Source organism: Vicia villosa, unplaced genomic scaffold (genome assembly GCF_029867415.1).
Source record: "Vicia villosa cultivar HV-30 ecotype Madison, WI unplaced genomic scaffold, Vvil1.0 ctg.002029F_1_1, whole genome shotgun sequence".
Taxonomy (NCBI): domain Eukaryota; kingdom Viridiplantae; phylum Streptophyta; class Magnoliopsida; order Fabales; family Fabaceae; genus Vicia; species Vicia villosa.
The window spans coordinates 322,119-341,479 of record NW_026705818.1 but is presented as its reverse complement, the minus strand read 5'-3'; the positions used below and the strand labels follow the sequence as shown (position 1 = coordinate 341,479).

At 39.0% G+C, this 19,361-nt stretch overlaps 1 protein-coding gene across 1 annotated transcript; it reads right to left on the bottom strand.

Moving 5' to 3' along the window:
• Nucleotides 1–3,840: 3,840 nt before the first annotated feature.
• Nucleotides 3,841–5,232, bottom strand: LOC131637572 (uncharacterized). Its single transcript, XM_058908170.1, has 2 exons — nt 4,494–5,232; nt 3,841–4,253 (listed from the first exon to the last, which is right to left on the bottom strand). Exons 1-2 carry the CDS (start codon nt 5,230–5,232, stop codon nt 3,841–3,843), a joined length of 1,152 nt encoding a protein of 383 aa, XP_058764153.1.
• Nucleotides 5,233–19,361: the final 14,129 nt, after the last annotated feature.

Here is a 19,361-nt window from a genome sequence, read left to right as displayed (position 1 = left end):
TAAAGCAAAAAACAAAAATGAAAGAAATGGAACAGTAATTGCATGCGAAGATATGATTTTCATTCAACATTAAACAAATTGAAACAACATGGGGGCCCTTCTTTATACAAGCGGTCAAAAATGCTTAGGGCGAAGCATATGACTTATCGAAACAAGAAAATTACATCTCCATAAAAGTGACTTTGGGGATGTCCAAGATAGTCCAATTGTTGAGCTCCTGTCCAGGCGCAGCATGGCAAATAAACCTGGAGAGATCTTCTTCATCATCATCATCCACGGCGAGAACCTGACTTCCAGAACTGGTGCTTGCACTGACGAACACTTGGGAAATGGGGGGAATCACCTTCTTTCCAGGAATTATGCTGAGCTGAGTAGAAGAAGATGGCTGATACCCAAGGCCATACTTGTCTCGCTTCTCATGAACATCAATCAGCTTGCCCCAGGCACTACGGGGAGTACCAGCTTCTAAGAAGGCCTTAGCATCATTTAGAGACGAGAGGGGCGCTCCGAGTTCCTTCTTATTCTCAATCACAGGGAGTTTATCAACCGTCACAATCTCTAATGCCTGAAAAGGTGTCTCTTGTATCTCTCCTTCCACTTCAACATAACGGTATGACGCCAGATTATTGACTATCAAATCCTCTTCACCCGTGATCACAACAATCTTGTCGTTCACAACAAATTTCAAACACTGATGGAGGGTAGATGTCACAGCCCCAGCAGCATGGATCCAAGGACGACCCAAGAGGCAAGTGTATGAAGGGTTTATATCCATAACGTAGAAGGCAATGTAGAACATGTGAGGACCAATCAAAACAGGCAGATCAATTTCCCCTTCTACGGACCTTCTAGAGCCATCGAATGCTCTAACGCTCATAGTGCATGGTCTCATCATAATCCCATCCATACTCAGCTTAAACAAAGTGGCCTTGGGCATCACATTAAGAGAAGAACCTGTATCAATCAGAACTCGAGACAACACAGCATCCAGACACTTGACGGAGATATGCAATGCTTTGTTGTGTGCTCTACCCTCAGGTGGGAGTTCATCATCAGAAAAACCCAAACAATTACCAGCAGCAATGTTGGTCACAACTCCTTCAAACTGAGGCACGGTAATGTCTTGAGTCACGTGAGCGGAAGCCAGAACTTTCATCAGAGCATCACGATGAGCTTCAGAATGTACCAAGAGAGACAGGATGGAGATCTTGGCCTGAGTCTGATCAAGTTGGTCAATCACTTTGTAATCACTTTTCTTAATGATCTTCAAGAGTTGCTCGGCATCTTGTGCATTACGTGTTACAGGAGGATCAACAGCAACTTGCTTTCCTTTTGCTTGTGTACTAGCCTCTTTATTGGTCTCTTTAGGAAGTGGTGGAGGGGCAGCAAAAATCCGACCACTACGGGTAATGCCACTAGTGCCAGTAATATTAGTGATGCTCGAATTACCCACTGGAGGACAATCATATTTCTTCCCTCGAATATACACGGCATTATAACTCCAAGGAACAGCCTTAGAATCATTCACAGGAGAAGGAACAAGAGACGAGGTTGGAGGAGTCGAAGGAGTACTTGGAACCTGAATAACCAACGGAGTCCTCGGAGCTTGAACGACCAAAGGAGTACTCGGAGCATGAATGACCAAAGAAGTGTCCCGAGTCTTTGACATCTCAGCAGGATAGTAAGGGATCTCTAAAGTGGCCACATCTTCATTAGGAACAACCCTTTCCACCCTAAGGACGCCTTCGTCCATCAGCTTCTGGATTTCCTCTTTCAACCTAGTGCATTCCTCAGGATTAGAAGAACATTGCAAACAGTAGTCATGTAGTTCACACAAAACTTTTTGTTGCATAAGATATTCTCTGACAACTGCTAGCGGTATCCTAACCTCATTAACATCATTTACCAGGATCTGGTCATCACATAACTCAATAGCATTGGTCGTACCAGCATGAGGAGGCATAGGATTATTCTGCACATTAGGACCAGTAGGAGCGAACGAGATAAGCTTGTCGTCAAGGAGATCCTGAACCTTCAATTTGAATGCTCTACACTTTTCAATAGTATGGCCTGGAGCCCCTGAATGAAATTCACATCGAGCATTAGCATCATAACCAGGAGGGAGAGGACTAGGTGGAGGTCCAAGTTCACGGAGTTGTACCAACTGACCAGCAAGCAACTGAGGGAGGAGTTGGGCATATGACATCGGAACCGGATCAATACGCCTATCTTGGAATCTTGTTCTTTGTGGGCCCCTTTGACCTTGAGGCCTAGGGTTCTGTTGACGATTCTGAGGAGCAGCAGCTTGTTGTTGTGGTACGAAAGGCTGTTGGGGTGCCATCCATGGTTGTGGAAGAGCAGCCGCATATGCTTGAGGGACATATGGGCTAGGAACAGCATAAGGCATCGGATAATAAGGAGGTGGAACAGCAGAATATGCAGGAGCTCGGCTTTGGTCAACGGAGGCAGTGCTAGTCTCACCTTCCTTCTTCTTCACAAACCCAGAATACGGCTTCTTACCATTACCACTTGAGTTGCTAGGATTAGTGACACCTTGAATGGTACCAGCTTTGACACAGTTCTCAACCCTCTCACCAATGATGACCACATCCGAAAAGGAAGGAGAAGTATTACTAACCATGTGCTGAAGATACGGCCCCTTCAGAGTTCCCATAAACAAATCAATCAACTCGCGGTCCAAGAGAGGAGGTTGGACACGGGAAGCAAGTTCACGCCACCTCTGGGCGTATTCTTTGAAAGACTCTTCAGATTTCTGTGACATATTTTGCAGTTGTGCACGGCTAGGAGCCATAGCAGTATTGTAGTGGTATTGTTTCAAGAAGGCATCAACAAGTTCTCCCCAAGTACTAACATTAGACCTCTCGAGCTTCATATACCACTCTAACGGGGCTCCAGTGAGACTATCCTGGAAGAAGTGCATGAGCAGAGGTTCGTTCCCAGCGTGAGCGGCCATCTTACGGCAGTAGGAACGAATGTGAGTCTCTGGGCAGGTAACTCCCTTGTACTTATCAAAATCCGGCACTTTGAACTTCGGGGGGATAACAATCCCAGGTACCAAGCACATAGCAGCAGTGTCGAAACTCGAAGTTTTAGCAACCTCAACGGCCTTGAGGCGTTCTTCAAGAGCTTGGTACATCTTAGCAGTCTCAGTCAACTCAGCAGTAAGATCATGTTCAAGGTCAATGACCTCATGGTGGTCATCCACTACCTTCGGTATCCCCTCAGCAGGAATCTCCTTAGTTTTCACTCCCCCATCAGCAGAATTGGTAGGAGTATCTTTGATCAGCCCAGCAACGCTCTTCCTGAGCTCTTCCTGTCCTTGGACAACAACATGGAGAGTCTCCATAAGTTGGGTCATTCTTTCCCCCATAATATCCATATCCCTACGAAGGGCAGCTTGATTCTGTTCAAATTGTTCCATGATTCTCTCGTTACTCCTGGTGCGGTAGGGATGTAAGAAAGTCAGCTTCGTCGTCGGAAAAGAAATCTGTTGGAAGGGACCCCAATTAGAATCTGATAAAAACCTGTAAATGCAGTATGCTATGAGTGCATGGGTGCATGTGTGCATGTTTTATTATTTTCAAGACTTTTTAGCTTTGTCTCAAACCAAAAACACAAGATAACGGAGAAGATAGTGAAGTAAAACCAAGATAAGCACAACCAAGATAAACAAACAGGATAAGGAAGCATAATCGATTAATTCCATAACCAAGTTTTTGAAGTACAAAATATTCTGCTCCCATGAGCCAACAAATACAGAAATAAAATCAGGAATCCCATCCAACAAATCTGGTGGTGATTCTACAACAAAATCGACATTCAAGCAGGATCTCCCATGTCCAAATGGCGAAGAGGGCTATCTCCAATGTGCTTATCACTCCAAGTCTTCATTTCTTCAAAGAGCTTCTTGGTCTCAGCACGGGTGGGCCTCTTGATGATCTCTTGAATCAGCAGGTCTTTTCTGAAATGCATTGTTTCCATGTTGCGGTTCTTCACCTCCCAATACCTAGCTTCCTCTTGAACTTGGACATTATCTTGGTCTTTTTCTCTTATCTGGCCTTTCAGCTTTCTGATCTCTTCATAACACTTCTCTATGGTATTCTGACGATCCAACAAGAGCTTGTCTGCTTTCTTTCGACGAGTCTTCTCCGAATTGGCATTTTCAGTCTGAATCTGAAGTCTTTTAGTCAATTCTGCCAACTGAGCCTCATAATGTTCCTTTATCTTCTTCTCTTGGGTTTCAGTAGTTTTAGAATTCACAGTCATTCTTGGCCTCTTCTGAGAAGTACTTCCTCTAGCATACAATTCTTCAAGCTCTATTTCTCTCATTTTCAACTTATGAAGAGCAGAAAGCTTCTCTTGCCTATCAGTATTCATCTTAACTTGCATTGTTTCCATTTGTTCAGTCAATTTTCGATTCTCTTCCACAGTTTGATTATAACAGGGCATGGAGACAATGTCGGGTTGTTTACCAGCAGGGGGGTACAAAGGATCCTTGGGAGGGAAAGGCATCCCTCGAACAGCAACCACAGATTCGACCCATTTAGTATAGTCCTCATAAGTAGCACAATCTCGCTGACCAAAATGTTTCTTATCTCTCCAGCAAATACTCTTCCAGGCTTGCACGGCTTCTGCCATTTGTCCAATGTTCGTGGCCACATGATAGAAAATGTTCTCAGCTATCTCTGCTTGCTCAGGTGGACTAATAAAAGCATATCCGAATGTTCTTCTGGCCAAGACGGGGTTATAGTTGATTCCACCCCTAAGACCCATGAGAGGTACGTTTTTGAACTTTCCGCAACTCATAATAACTTCTCTGTCATCCAAAGCGCTATTGTACCAGACAATATCTTTAGCCCTCAGCCCCATAATCCTTTCAGCCCATTTAGATGTGTGCCTATTATCAACGAATGCCCCACGTTCAGGCAGATGTGACCTAAACCATCGATATAACAACGGAACACAGAATCTAACCAGACCTCCCTTACCTCCCTTCTGACCATTCTTGTGATGAATGGAGTGATAAACATCCCCCAAGAGTGTGGGAACCGGATTCTGCAAGATGAATATATGAATTGCATTCATGTCAACAAAATTAGGAATGTCTGAGAACATCACGATGCCATATATACTTAGAGCCAAGATAGCCCTAAATGTGTCCCATTCCTTTGCTTCAGCAGCCTCACAACCCCTTTTAACCAGAAAGTCCATGCAAAAACCAAAACCTCCTCCCTTCTTGGTGAGATTTGCTTCCACGACCGACTTGCTCAAATAAAGAGCCTTAGCGATTTCAATGGAATCGGGAGCCTTCATAGTGCTATGGTAAGGTACTTCCTTCTTTATAGGGATGCCAAGAAACAAGGAATACTCTTCCAGTGTGGGAACCAAGAGGTAATCGGTGAACGTGAAGCAGCGGAGGGAAGGATTATAGAACTGAAGCAAAGTATGAACTCCCTCTTGCTCGTATTTGGTGAACGGCATCTTGAGAAGGCTCAGAATGTACCCATATTCCTTTCTGAAGTTGGTTGTCTCATCTGGCGTAATCTTCTTTGCTAAGCACCCAACGGAATCCAGATTCGGATTCAAGAAAGAATAAGAGGGGTTGCGTCTAACAGTCTTCGTTGGTGTGGCCATGTGTTGGTCGGAGACAAAGCCAAAGGTTCCTGAAAATAAATGAACATGCATGTTAAATGATATGGTGGAATGCATTTCATTGGGAGAATCCTAAAATCTTTTCATTATTCCTTTTCTTTTTCTTTTTTCTTTTCTTTTTTGCAAACAGGTATGTATATATTCTTTTTCTTTTCTTTTTTTTTTTTAGAAATAGATTTTAGGATTCTCCGCGAATGAAGTGAGGTGGATGCAATAGCATGATGTGTCATGTGTCATGTGTGTGATGTAGTGAGAGACTGAATGTCCCTCGCAGCTCTGAATAACTGGGTAATACTGAATGTGGCAGGTTCAAAATTCCGGCTTCGGATTGCAAAATGGAAATCCGGGTATGATGAAGGCTAGTATCCTGTCCCACCCCAAACTCACGGGTATGAATTCTAGACACGGACAGGTGGTCCCTAATGGTCACTAGGGTCTACAGTTCCCATGGGGTACAAAGTGTTTGTGGCAGCAAGGGTGCCAGACACAGTGTTCCATGAAAGAACCTCGCCCAGTTGTGGTACCCCATGCTGAACTCGATCGTAGCAAGGGCCACGGGAGTCAACATGAGCATCCACGCTAATCCTATGTGTCACTTGGCCTGGGTAGTGGGCCTTTTACCTCACAAAACATCCCACCCAACCTGCAAAACAGAACAGAAGACCCCAAGGAACACAGAATATATCCATATGCATGATGTGCAAACAGAAATAAACATGATACGCAAGCAGAAAATAAACATGCAAACATATATACAAGATATAGACATAAAACCAGTAAACACCCAGTAAATAAACAAACAAACGCAGGCTAGGATCGACTCACTAAGGATGGACCAGCAACAGGTCTAGCAACATCCCCAGCAGAGTCGCCAGCTGTCGCACGCTCGCGAAAAATGAACAGAGTCGCCACCAATATATTTATCCCATAAGGGGAAGGAATATCAGAAAACCTAGCAAAGGAAGGAACAGGGTCTTGCGACCAGAGAATCAAGGTACGGGAGTCGGTTACGCGAGGGGAAGGTGCTAGCACCCCTCACGCCCATCGTACTCGATGGTATCCACCTATGTTCGTTTCTATCTAAAGGGTGTGTACTATGTTTATGTCTAAATGCGAAATGAATGCAGAATGTAGGGAAAATAAAGAATTGTACTCGCACGGGCCCTACCCCGCTGCCTACGTATCCTTTTCAGGAATCAGAGTTACCGTAGCTCGGCTCTATAGTTTTGTTTGTTTTGTGTTTTTTAGTTGAACAGAGGTTAAAGTCGCATTCCACGATGCTCGACCTTTGGAGACTTATACGCCTAATTATGGAATGGATTCAACATGTTCTTAAGAATGCCACGAAGGCGAGAGATAGAAGAGAGTGTGAGCGTTTCGAGGAAATCCCTAAAGCAAGGGAAACTCGAGTTGCTCTTTGGTTTGTGTTTTTTAACATTCGGGAACTTACGCCTGAATGGGACCCTAAAGCAAGGGAGATCCAAGCTCTCGAACGATTCCCCAAAGCAGGGAAGGTCCAAGTTTCCATTCCCTTTTTATTAGTCAAAGTATTTATTAGTCATTTTTTATGAGAGTTTTCTTAGTGTTTTTTATGGGAAATTAGTCAAGTAGTTGTTAGGTGAATTAAAGTTGAAAAGAAAAAGAATGCAAAAGAGGGGGACTAGCCTAATTTCTAAACTTAGTGTTATTCTAATTCCTATTTAAGATCTAAACTAAAATCTAAGGGGAATTAACTAAGAAGAAAGTTGTTTAAGTTGACTAAAGTCAACTTTAACACTAAGGGCATTTTTGGTATCTCACAAATATTGAAAATATTCACGAAATAAGAGAAATAAAACTCTAAACTCTTAAAGAAAATATTCACAAACAAAACTATTTTTATTCATGTTTTTAAGACTATTTTTGGATTAAAACTAAAAGCTATTTATTATTTTTTGTGAGGACCAATCAAAATTAAGAGAAAATCAACAATTTAAAATCTAATTAAAACAATTATTTCTAAAAAATTCTAATTGAGTGAAAAATATATTTGTCATTTTTGTTTAAGCAAAAAACAATTAATGAGCAAAAGAATATAAAAGAACTAATGTCAATAGGGGGGTGTGAAAGTATTCTTGGTTGAACTGAAATCTACTGAAGGCGCATTTGGGCTTCAACTCAGGGGGTGTAGGAATCAATTCGTGAGCCCAGACCACATCACTACTTCGTTTTTTATTTCATTATTAATGTTTTGATTGTCACCTGCAGCACACAACATTTCTATACTATAGTTTTTATTAACAAAAAAACGTACACACATGCAAATCAATGGGTCAAGGGTACATTTAAGTGGTATAAGGACAAAATAATGTCAGGGCCAATCAGAACGCACCACGTAATCTCCTAATGATTGAGAAAAGGACAGAATTACCAAAAGCTTGGGACCTTAGCAAATAGGGACGTGGCACGTGTACAACCTGAAGGGAAATACGTGAAACAAACTCAGACGCCGGAACCACTGTTCCGGTCGTCTTCTCCGGTAGCTACCCTCGCCGGAGTTCTAAGAAACGTCCAGAAACGAAAACAACAACCACTGTCTCACTCGAAATCTCGCATAGATTCTGGATCTGATCTTAGTATTCATTGATCCTCCCTCTAAGTCGCAAACCGGAAGCATACAAAAAGCCCTAACTCCTAAGAACCTAACCAAAGCGCATGAAATTCGTACCAAAACGATCCTTACGCTACAAAGACTCCAATCATACCATTTAATCAACCAAACAAGCATTATCTCATGAAAAACGAACGAGTTATCAAGAATCGGAATCAAACAAGATCTAAGAGCATACAAACATCAACATTCTCTAATCATGCTAAGAGGTTTAGGTTTCTAACCTGAGATGAAGCTTTGGATCTAAAGAAGAGAACGATATCGATGCCGCTTTCCTCTCCTCGATCTTCGGTAGAGATGATGCTTCGAGCAGTAGCTTGAGGAAGATGATAATATTCTGAAACTTAGTTCGGTACTGATGACGGAGAGTTGATTCTTGATGAAAGAAAGGATTCAGAGATGGTCGACGATGATGATTTGTAGCAGTGGTCAATTCAGTTATGGCGAGTGAACAGTGATGGTGAGAGTACACGGCTGATGGAGGATGAGGGAGAAGGAGATTCGTGGTGGTTGGTGGCAGCTGTGGTGTTGATCGGAGAAGTTTGTTGGAGTTTGTTATGGCGGCGCCGGAGTCGGTTATGGTGAAGATGAGGGAGGGTGGAGTAGAGAGAAGAGAGTGATGAGAGAATGGGAGAGTTTAGTGTGAGGAGAAAATGAATCGTGTGACTGATTTGTGAAGAGAGTGTGGTTTTTATAGTATGGTGGTGCATGGAGTGTATGGTGTGGTGTTGTGTGGTGGATATTTCCTTCTATGCTTAATGAACAAGCATGTGATAGATGGAGTAAGTTCCCTTGTGCCTTTCGCGTATGCAGCATCATGCGTGGCCTCTTAGGGTAACATGCTAGTGGTTTGGTGTTCTCGCGCGCGTGCTTGGCCATTGGATATACCTTATACACTTGCAGTTCCTTACACGTGAGTTGGAAGCTTCATATCTCAATCCATGTGTATCCAACTACTACATTCCATAGTTCAATGGAAAGAGGGCGTGGCCAGGAATGGTTTAACGTTGGTATTGAGTCTAATGAATGCTTGCAATTTCCTAGAATCAGCTTTTAAAACAGCACGCCACGTGCTTGAAGAAATGCTCACATGTTACCTGGATTTTTGCCTGGCCAGAGGCGTCACCTTGATCAGTGTGTACACATAACTTTGAAGTATCGTAACTGATCCATTACACCTCTAATTAACATGAATCCTGGACCATTGGCTAGAGGGAATGGAGGAGAAGAGATGGATGTCAAGTTTGAACCTGATGTATGTTTGTAATTCCTTATAATCATCCTCACAGTTGGCACGCCACGTGTTTGACAAAATGCATGCGCGTGACCTGGAATTCTTGCCCAGCATCATGACTTGAACAACTTGGAACCTTCAAACTTTGTACCTTTGTATCTTTTCAACCATTATTCAAATGCAAAAACTTTTAACTACAAAGTTGTAGTGTGCCATGAGATGAACAATTTTTATGTTGAAATATTTTCCAAAAAATGCTTCTAGCCATGTGTAAATTGGTCCTGAAGTTGGCTACTCAACCATTCTAAAAACCTCAAAATTTTTCTAAGTTTTAGAACTTTCCTCATTTGGAATTTCCCATTTTAACTACTTTCCATATTTGGCAACTCTTTGGAAATTCTTGATTTTATTTTATTCCCTTGACTTTCTTTGACCGATTTTCCACCAAGAGTCGATATTTGAGTAATTCTCCTGATTTTGACCCAAAAGTCAACTGTTCTGATTTTTCCGACTATTGATGAAATTCCCGATTAAATCTCTTCCGGTCAAATCCAGTCAAACAAACATAACCGTATAGCCAGTATGGGAAGTTTTCCACACATAGAAGCCACTTCTGATTAAATGTTGACCAGAAAGTCAACTGGTTGACTTTGGTCAGAGAGACCCTGATAAAGAACCAGATGATTTGCAAGCTTGTGCCCTCTAATCAATGCCCTGATTTGAAGCAGAGAGACACCCCAATCCAGGAGGACTTCAATGAACATAGAGCCACGTGATTCTCTGATCACACTTCTTTGCAACAGAGCTTTATCTTGCTAGCCCTTGAATAGCACCTATGATATGAATGCATGAGTGTGAGTTATGACCTAAGCGATGTATGTACATGAATGTAAAGCCTAAGCCAGTTAGAAGTAAAGGGGTAGGACAAATTTGGGGTATGACAGACAGTTTTAAAAATATAGCTTCAAACAAAAGAATCTTTTCATACTTGGAAGCTAAGGTTTTAGAAACCGAAAAGCAAATGGAATCTCTAAATAAATATACGGTGAAACCTGAGGAGGAGCAAGAAAGCAATCATGAAAAGGACAATGATGAAAGTCCAACCAAATGGATGATCATCAAATAAATGACTTCTTTGGATACAGTACAAGTCACACTATCAGGTACTCTGACAAAGAGACAAGTGGTAAGAAATTTGACGTCAAAAGATATAGTTGCACTTTCTGCATCTGTTTCAAGTTTTGTGCCAGAGTTCCTTGTCAAATTCAAATGCATACTCTGTCATTTATATGGTGAGGTAATGTGGTTTCAATTTTTGCTTTGTAAGTAAGCCCTTTCTTTTACCTAGTTACGTTTTAAAGGTATATGATATAGTGTGCGCATGATATATGTTATGAGTGTTTATTTCTAGAAATTTCAATTGATAACCATGGTGTGTTTCAATTTATATGCTTAAAGTGACCTCATCTTCCTATCTTCGCATGTATTCTATAATGTTATTGTTTTATGTCTACAGTTGTTCATATAGGCATGTTAATTGTCATTAAGTCATGAAACATTTTCATTTGCATGTGTCTGTCAAAACTCTTCATGTGAGTTTCGATTCATGTCATTCAAGGTCGACCCAAAACTGGTTTTGTTGTTATTTTCAATTTTTTTACATTTTTGAACTTTATGTGTCGAAACATTTGATGTATAGGTCAACACATAACATTAACTCTTTAAATTTGTCTAACTCGATTCAGTATGTGTCAACTCATATCATTTAAGGTCAACACACCCTCTTTAATTTTTATTTTTTTTAATTTGGTTCAGTATGTGTAGACACATGTGTCAACTCATTACTAATTACACAGAGTTTCAGGTTGACTCATGACCTTTTCAAGTCGATTCATTGGTCAAAATTTTCTGCATAATTTCATTTTCTTTGTTTAATCCATTTCATTAACTCTCCTAACACACCTCTTCGTATCTTGTTGGTCAACCAAATTTACTAACATTTACCCATCCAACACACCTCTTACCAATAAATCTCTTCCTTTCCCCAAAACTCTATCATTATACCTTTCCACTCAACCATCACACCCATTTATTAAAACCCTTATCCTCATAAGGTTTTCATTAACCCCAACTCATCCATACTACAAATTTTCTCTCAATTTGTTGTTCCATTGTCATATTTATATTTCTTTTTAATCTCCATCCGGTATTTGGTCTGTGGGTACTCAAATATCTCTCAAACAACTAGTTACTTCATTCACACATTTTGTCAAACACCTTCTGTGCGAACTCAATCTCTCAAATAATTTATGACACCCAAGATTGCAAGGAACATGAGTAATCTCAAGGGTAAGGGTAAGGAAAGTTCTTCCTCAAATGTTCTTGAAACTGCATTTTCTTTGATTACTCTTGAGTTTCTTAAGGACTTTGAAGAAAAATGTCAACATAGGCTTGTTATGAAGGAGCATTTATATAACCCCCCGGTTGTTGAAACACTAAACATTTTAGAAATTGTTAGTCTTGTTGAGTATCAAGAGATTAACTATTTTCCCGCAGCATTCACAAGATTACAACGAGGATCTCATTAGAGTGTTCTACTCCGGGCTGCATAAGCGACGAGGCGTTGAGTTTAGATTCAAAATGGGAGGTAAGGTTTACTCTTTTACTTCTAATTTATGGAAGTCGTTGTTTTGTATTACTATTTCTAGTTCCAATGTTGAACCAGTGGTAATGAATACCAACTGTCATGAAAATTTTCGTTGGAGAATTCACATGAATGAATTGTTAAAGGTTCCTTGATCCGATGATTGTTTCGATGCCTTGACAACTGGTCACTTAAAACAGGTTTCTCGTATTTTACACTGGCTTGTTTCTCATGTGTTGCACCCAAAGAATTAAGGACATTCAAGGGTTAACCAAGCTGAGGTCCACCTTCTCGATATCCTTCTCCATAAGATCAAGATCAATTGGGCTAACAATTTTGCCTCCTGCATGTTTACCAGCGAAGAATGTAACAAAGGAACTTCTTTTTGTTACGTTTCTATGATTGCTAAAATTTTCAACTTCTTCAACATTGGGTTCCTAATCTTTATTGTTGCTCACCAAGTCTGACTCAAGAGTTGACACAACGCACCTTGACCAACATGGGATATTTTTGGGATAATGACACCAAGACGTACTACTACCACATAAGGGGGTCGCATAAACGTATCTACAATTTTGATGATCATATTGAGTTTGTTGACTCTATTGCTAAAACACACGTGGTTGATGATCAACCTATTGGCGCTCCTGGTCGCGGCACAAAAAATACTCGAGTGCATCACACGCTCGAAATACAACATCGTCACCACCAAACTTTATTTATTCTTAAAGGAAAGGGAAAATATCACTAAAACCCGTAAACGAAAGGATAAAATGGCCGTTGCTATCAAATTAGGGTTCGGGAACCGGTTATGCAAGGGGAAGGTATTAGCACCCCTAATACTCGTTGTACTCAATAGGACCCATTTAGTTAGTTTCGTGATTGAATGTTATCATGATGTTTACTTGCGATCTTCTACTTATTATGCAAGGATAAAGAAAGGGTTTTTTGGTTTTTTATTATTGTGCCTAACAAGACATTGGCTCTCGCTCCTACGTATCTCCAAGTGCGATGGAGAACTCAAGGTTACATAGTTCTGGGTAGCAAATATTTATTTGTTAGTTCTTTTTTACGAGAGGTACTCGATCACATTTGAACGAAAAAACATTCCTACCCAAAACATGGATAATAGAACATTTGCATCACTTTAAGAATGGATGACTGAATCTGGATTCATGTAGATTTTGACCATCACCGCATTCCTAAAAACAAGCAACAATTGAACCAAGTCATTCCTAAAAAATTAAATTTTAATGAAAATCTTTTTGTATTTCGAGCGTGTGAAAATATATCTAAGGACATATATTTTATTTTTTATATGAAAATATTTTAAAATAAAAAAAACCTGATTCTAAATCAATTTTGGTAATTTGAACATGTGATAAAGAAACTAAAATATCTTCATTATTTAAGAAAAAAACTCTTAGATTCTTTTTTATTTTATTTTTAGAGAGATGTTATTTTATTTTTCATTCTTTTTTAGTTAAAAGAAACTTCAAAACAAAAATTTAAAAGGAATAAAAAAGTAAAGAAGCTGAATCTGGGCCAAGGGGTGCATGTCCAACGTGGGGAGTGTGGCTCGGAAGAAATAAAGCTTCCTTTGGTTTGTTCTTGGCAGGTTGCAATTTAAAGAGGAGAAATTAACTTGCCACCCCAGAAATTGAACTTGCCATCCTCCATTTTTTTATTCTCATTTTACCCCTGTTAAAAAAAGTTGAAAATCAAAGAAATTCCGTTGAAAATTTCCAATATATACTTCAAATTTTTTGATAAAGAATACCGGAAATTCAGTTAACTTTAAATTTTTGGTAAAACATACCAAAAATTTAGTTTATTTAAAATTTCTGGTATACCGGAATTTTGAAATTTCGAGTATACTAGAAATTACAAAATTCTGGTATACCAGAAATTTCAAATAAACTAAATGTCCGGTATGTTTAAATTTTTTGTTTTTTAAATGGTTGAGATTTTGCCGACACTTTTGGAGGATCTGATTGTCAATTTTATGCTTGTTGTTTGTCATCTGATATTTGTTAACTATGTTTGTTTATTATTGATGTTATTTTCTTTATCTACTCGAAATATGTACTAGCAAAAAAGATTATGTCATTAAAAATATGTTCGTACAAAATATACAAATAATTTCAGGGGGAGAAGTCTTTTATTTATAAATTCTTCTGGAGGGAAGTCTTTTATTTATAAATTCTTCTAGTATTAATTTCAGGGGGAGAATGTTAATCTCAGGGGGAGACATATTCACACACTCTGATTAATATGCTTTTATGCTTTATCTGTGTATTGTCTTTTTCATCTGATATTCTGGATACAAATTCATATCAATTCTGTATGTTTTTGTCATCATCAAAAAGGGGGAGATTGTTATAACATGAAATGTTCTGATCAATATTCTTAGTTTTGATGATAATATTATATATGAATTTTGTATAAGACAATGTGGTACTTTAATTATTCACGTTTTCCATTTCAGGAAAAATCTAAAAGAGTATGCACAAAATCAGCATTCAGAAGCTCTGGCCCAGAAGATCTGGATGACTTCGTCAGAACATGGTCTGGAAGACATCAGAAGATGGTATTGAGAAAATTAGAACATGATCTGGAAGGCATCAGAAGATGGCAATCAGAAGCAAGGCTCTGAAGATCTGATGGTATCACGCTCCAAAGCACTTTCAAAGTCTGATGACTGAAGTTGCATCTGCACCAACTCTGAAGACTCTGATATTCAAACGTTTTTTTAAAGTCTGAGTCCAGAAGAAAGTACAAGATGAAAAGGCTACAACGTCAAATATGTCTGAATGACAAAAGGAATGTTAGAAGCTACAAAAGAAAAAGTCAGCAAAAGCAGTTGAAGCATGGCTCGAGGTAGTTGACAAAAGAGTGAAACGTTAAATGCAGCAGTGTACTATTCACGCAAAGCATTAAATGCTACTCAACGGTCACCTTTTTTCACTGCCTATATAAAGAAGTTATGATGCTGAAGCAGCTAACAACTCTCGCTCTAAGTACCATTACGCTGCCAAAACGCTATCACACTAAAACAAAGAAGAACTTCATATTCAACCTCACAACTTGTAATATCTTAGTGAGTGTTTAGAACTTAAACTTAAGAGAAAAATCACTTGGTGATTATAGCTTATTAAGAAGCAAATTAAACTCTTGTAATATTTGTTTGGCAAAATACTCTTTTTAGTCCCGTAAGTTAACCCCGTGGTTCATTTTGGTCCCTTAACTTCAAAAAGTTTCAAATTGGTCCCTTAACTCTTCAAAAGGTGTCATTTTAGTCCTTTTTGTCTTATTAGCGACGGAAAAACTCAAAAATCAGTCGCTAAATCCGTCGCTAATATGCCAAAAAGGACTTAAATGACACCTTTTGAAGAGTGAAGGGACCCATATGGAACTTTTTGAAGTTAAGGGACCAAAATGAACCCCGAGGTTCACATACGGGACCAAAAAGGGTATTTTGCCTATTTGTTTATTTCTTTGTAAAAGGAATTTCCTAGAGTGATCAAGTTGTGATCTGTATACTCTAGAAGACTTAGAAGTTATCTAAGTGGAGAACCATTGTAATCAAGATTGATTAGTGGATTAAATCCTCAGTTGAGGTAAATCACTCTGTCAGGGGTGGACTGGAGTAGTTTGGTTAACAACAAACCAGGATAAAAATAACTGTGTGATTATTTTTTATCTGCCATTTTTTAGAAACAACCCTTATTCAATCCCCCCTTTCTAAGTGTTTTCACTCCTTCAATTTGCATCAGAGCGCCGGTTCTAGGTGCAAACACTTAACCGTGTTAGAGAAAAGATTCAGGAAGAAAAACATGTTATGACAAATTCTACTCCAACACTAACTCCTACTGAGCAGAACAACAATGGTAACAATGGAAGTAACAGCTTTAATGGATTCAATAAACCACCAGTCTTTGATGGTGAGAGCTTTGAATATTGGAAAGATAGACTTGAAAGTTACTTTCTATGCCAAGATGGTGATTTATGGGATGTAGTGTTGGATGGTTACAAACATCCAGTATCTACTCAAGGAGTCAAGCTCGCTAGACAGGCTATGAGTGATGATCAAAAGAAAGAGTACAAAAATCACCACAAAGCAAGAACTATATTGTTAAATGCCATTTCACATGCTGAGTATGAGAAAATCACCAACAGAGAAACTGCTCATGACATCTTTGAATCTCTGAAGATGACTTGTGAAGGAAATGCACAAGTCAAGGAGACAAAATATTTGGCTCTCATCCAGAAGTATGAAACGTTCAGAATGGAAGATAATGGAAACATTGAAGCAATGTTCTCCAGATTCCAGACTTTGACTGCTAGATTAAGAGTTCTTGACAAGGGATACACAAAAGCTGATCACGTTAAGAAGATAATCAGAAGTCTACCCAGAAGATGGGGACCAATGGTTACAGCATTCAAGATTGCAAAGAATCTGAATGAAGTATCTCTTGAGGAGCTTATAAGTGCACTGAGGAGTTATGAGATTGAGCTAGATGCAAATGAGCCTCAGAAGAAATGTAAGTCTATTGCTTTAAAATCTAAAAATAAACACTGTGCTAACGCTTTTCAGGCAGAAGAAGAAGGATCTGACCAGCTAGAGTCAGAAGAAGAAGATGATGAATTGTCTCTCTTATCTAGAAGGGTGAATCAACTCTTGAAAAGCAAGCAGAGAAGATTCAAGAACTTCAAGAGACCTGAAAAGGGAGAATCTTCTGAACACAGAAGATCTGGCAAGAAGAAGGTAGTGTGCTATGAATGCAAAGAACCTGGACACTACAAGAATGAATGTCCTAAGCTTCAGAGGGAAAAGCCCAGAAAGAAGTTTGAAAAGAAGAAAGGCATGATGGCTACATGGGACGACTCTGATTCATCTGCAGACTCTGGAGATGAGCAGGCCAACATAGCACTCATGGCAACAGTTGATGCTGAAGAAGAATATACTTCTGATTCAGACTCTAATGAGGTATTTTCTGAACTCACTAGAGAAGATTTAGTTTCCAGCTTATCAGAACTTCTAGAAGTCAAGAGTCAACTTAGTATCAAATACAAAAAGCTCAAAAAGTTTTTTGCATCTAAAACTAAGAGACTTGAAATAGAAAACTCTAAACTAAAAGAAAAAGTTTTAAAGTTAACTAAAGATGTTGAAACATCTTCAAGTTCAGACATGTCTATTCCAAGCACTAACAATATTCTGAAAGAATATGACTTGAGCTTCAGAAAGTTCTTATCTAGAGGTATAGGCAGAAGTCAGTTAGCCTCTATGATCTATGGTGTTAGTGGAAACAAAAGGACATGTATAGGCTTTGAGGGAGAAATCCCATATAAACTTGAACCTGTTGATGAAATGATCATTAAATACAAACCTCTGTATGAACAGTTCAAGTATGGTCATTCTCATAATATCAAACACACATCACACTCTAAAAGTTTCCATATCACACACACAAAGAAACATGCTGTTGCACATTCTTGAAAATCTTATGTAAAATCTCAGTTCAATCAGAAAGTGAGAAGGACTAACCCCAAAGGACCCAAAAGAATGTGGGTACCTAAGGATAAGATAATTTTGCAGATCTCCTTCACAGTGCAAAAGACAAACATGTCATGGTACCTGGACTCTGGGTGCTCACGTCACATGACGGGAAGAAGGTCTATGTTCTAAAGTCTGGAACTTAAATCTGCTGGAGAAGTTAAGTTTGGAGGGAACCAGAAGGGAAAAATCATAGGCTCAGGAACCATATGTATTGGTAATTCTCCCTCTATAACTAATGTTCTTTTAGTAGATGGATTAGCTCATAACTTATTATCCATAAGTCAATTAAGTGACAATGGTTATGACATAATCTTTAATCAAAAGTCTTGTAAAGATATTAGTCAGAAGGATGGCTCAATCCTATTTACAGGCAAGAGAAAGAACAAAATTTATAAGATTGATCTTTCAGATCTTAAGAACCAACAGGTACTTGCCGTCTGTCTGTTAACGAAGAGCAATGGGTCTGGCACAGAAGATTGGGTCATGCTAGTTTGAGAAAGATCTCTCAGATTAACAAACTCAATCTGGTCAGAGGACTCCTTAATCTGAAATATAAATCATATGCTCTTTGTGAAGCATGTCAGAAAGGGAAGTTTTCAAAACCTACATTTAAATCTAAAAATGTTGTCTCTTCCTCTAGGCCGTTAGAACTTCTGCACATTTATCTTTTTGGCCCAGTCAAAACAGCATCAATCAGAGGCAAGAAATATGGATTGGTCATTGTAGATGACTACAGCAGATGGACTTGGGTAAAGTTCTTAAAACACAAGGATGAGTCACATTCTGTGTTCTTTGACTTCTGTAATCAGATTCAATCTGAAAAGGAATGTAAAATCATAAAAGTCAGAAGTGATCATGGTGGTGAATTTGAGAACATATTCTTTGAAATTTATTTCAAAGAAAATGGTATTGCCCATGATTTCTCTTGTCCTAGAACTCCACAACAAAATGGAGTTGTAGAACGAAAGAATATGACTCTCCAAGATATGGCCAGAACCATGATCAATGAGACTAATATGGCTAAACATTTCTAGGAATAAGCAATTAACACAGCTTGTTATATTCAGAATAGAATCTCTATAAGACCTATTCTAAATAAGAATCCTTATGAATTGTGGAAGAACAGAAAGCCCAACATTTCATATTTCCATCCATTTGGATGTGTTTGTTATATTCTGAATACTAAATATCATCTGAACAAGTTTGATTCCAAAGCTCAGAAGTGTTTCCTTGTTGGATATTCTGAGCGCTCTAAGGGCTACACAGTATACAATATTGAAACTCTGATAGTTGAGGAATTAATCAATATCAGATTTAATGATAAGCTTGGCATTGAAAAGCCAAAGCAGTTTGAGAATTTTGCAGATATAGACATCTCTAACTCAGATCATGAAGAACCCAAGGGAAAGGATGTATCAGAAGATCAAGTTGCAGCGTCTTTAGAGAATCTCAGAATATCTGAAGAGCCAACACTCAGAAGATCTTCAAGAATTAATTCTGCCCATCCAGAAGAAGTTCTAATTGGAAAGAAAGATGATCCCATCAGAACAAGAGCATTCCTAAAGAACAATGCAGAATGTCAATTTAGTTTAGTGTCTTT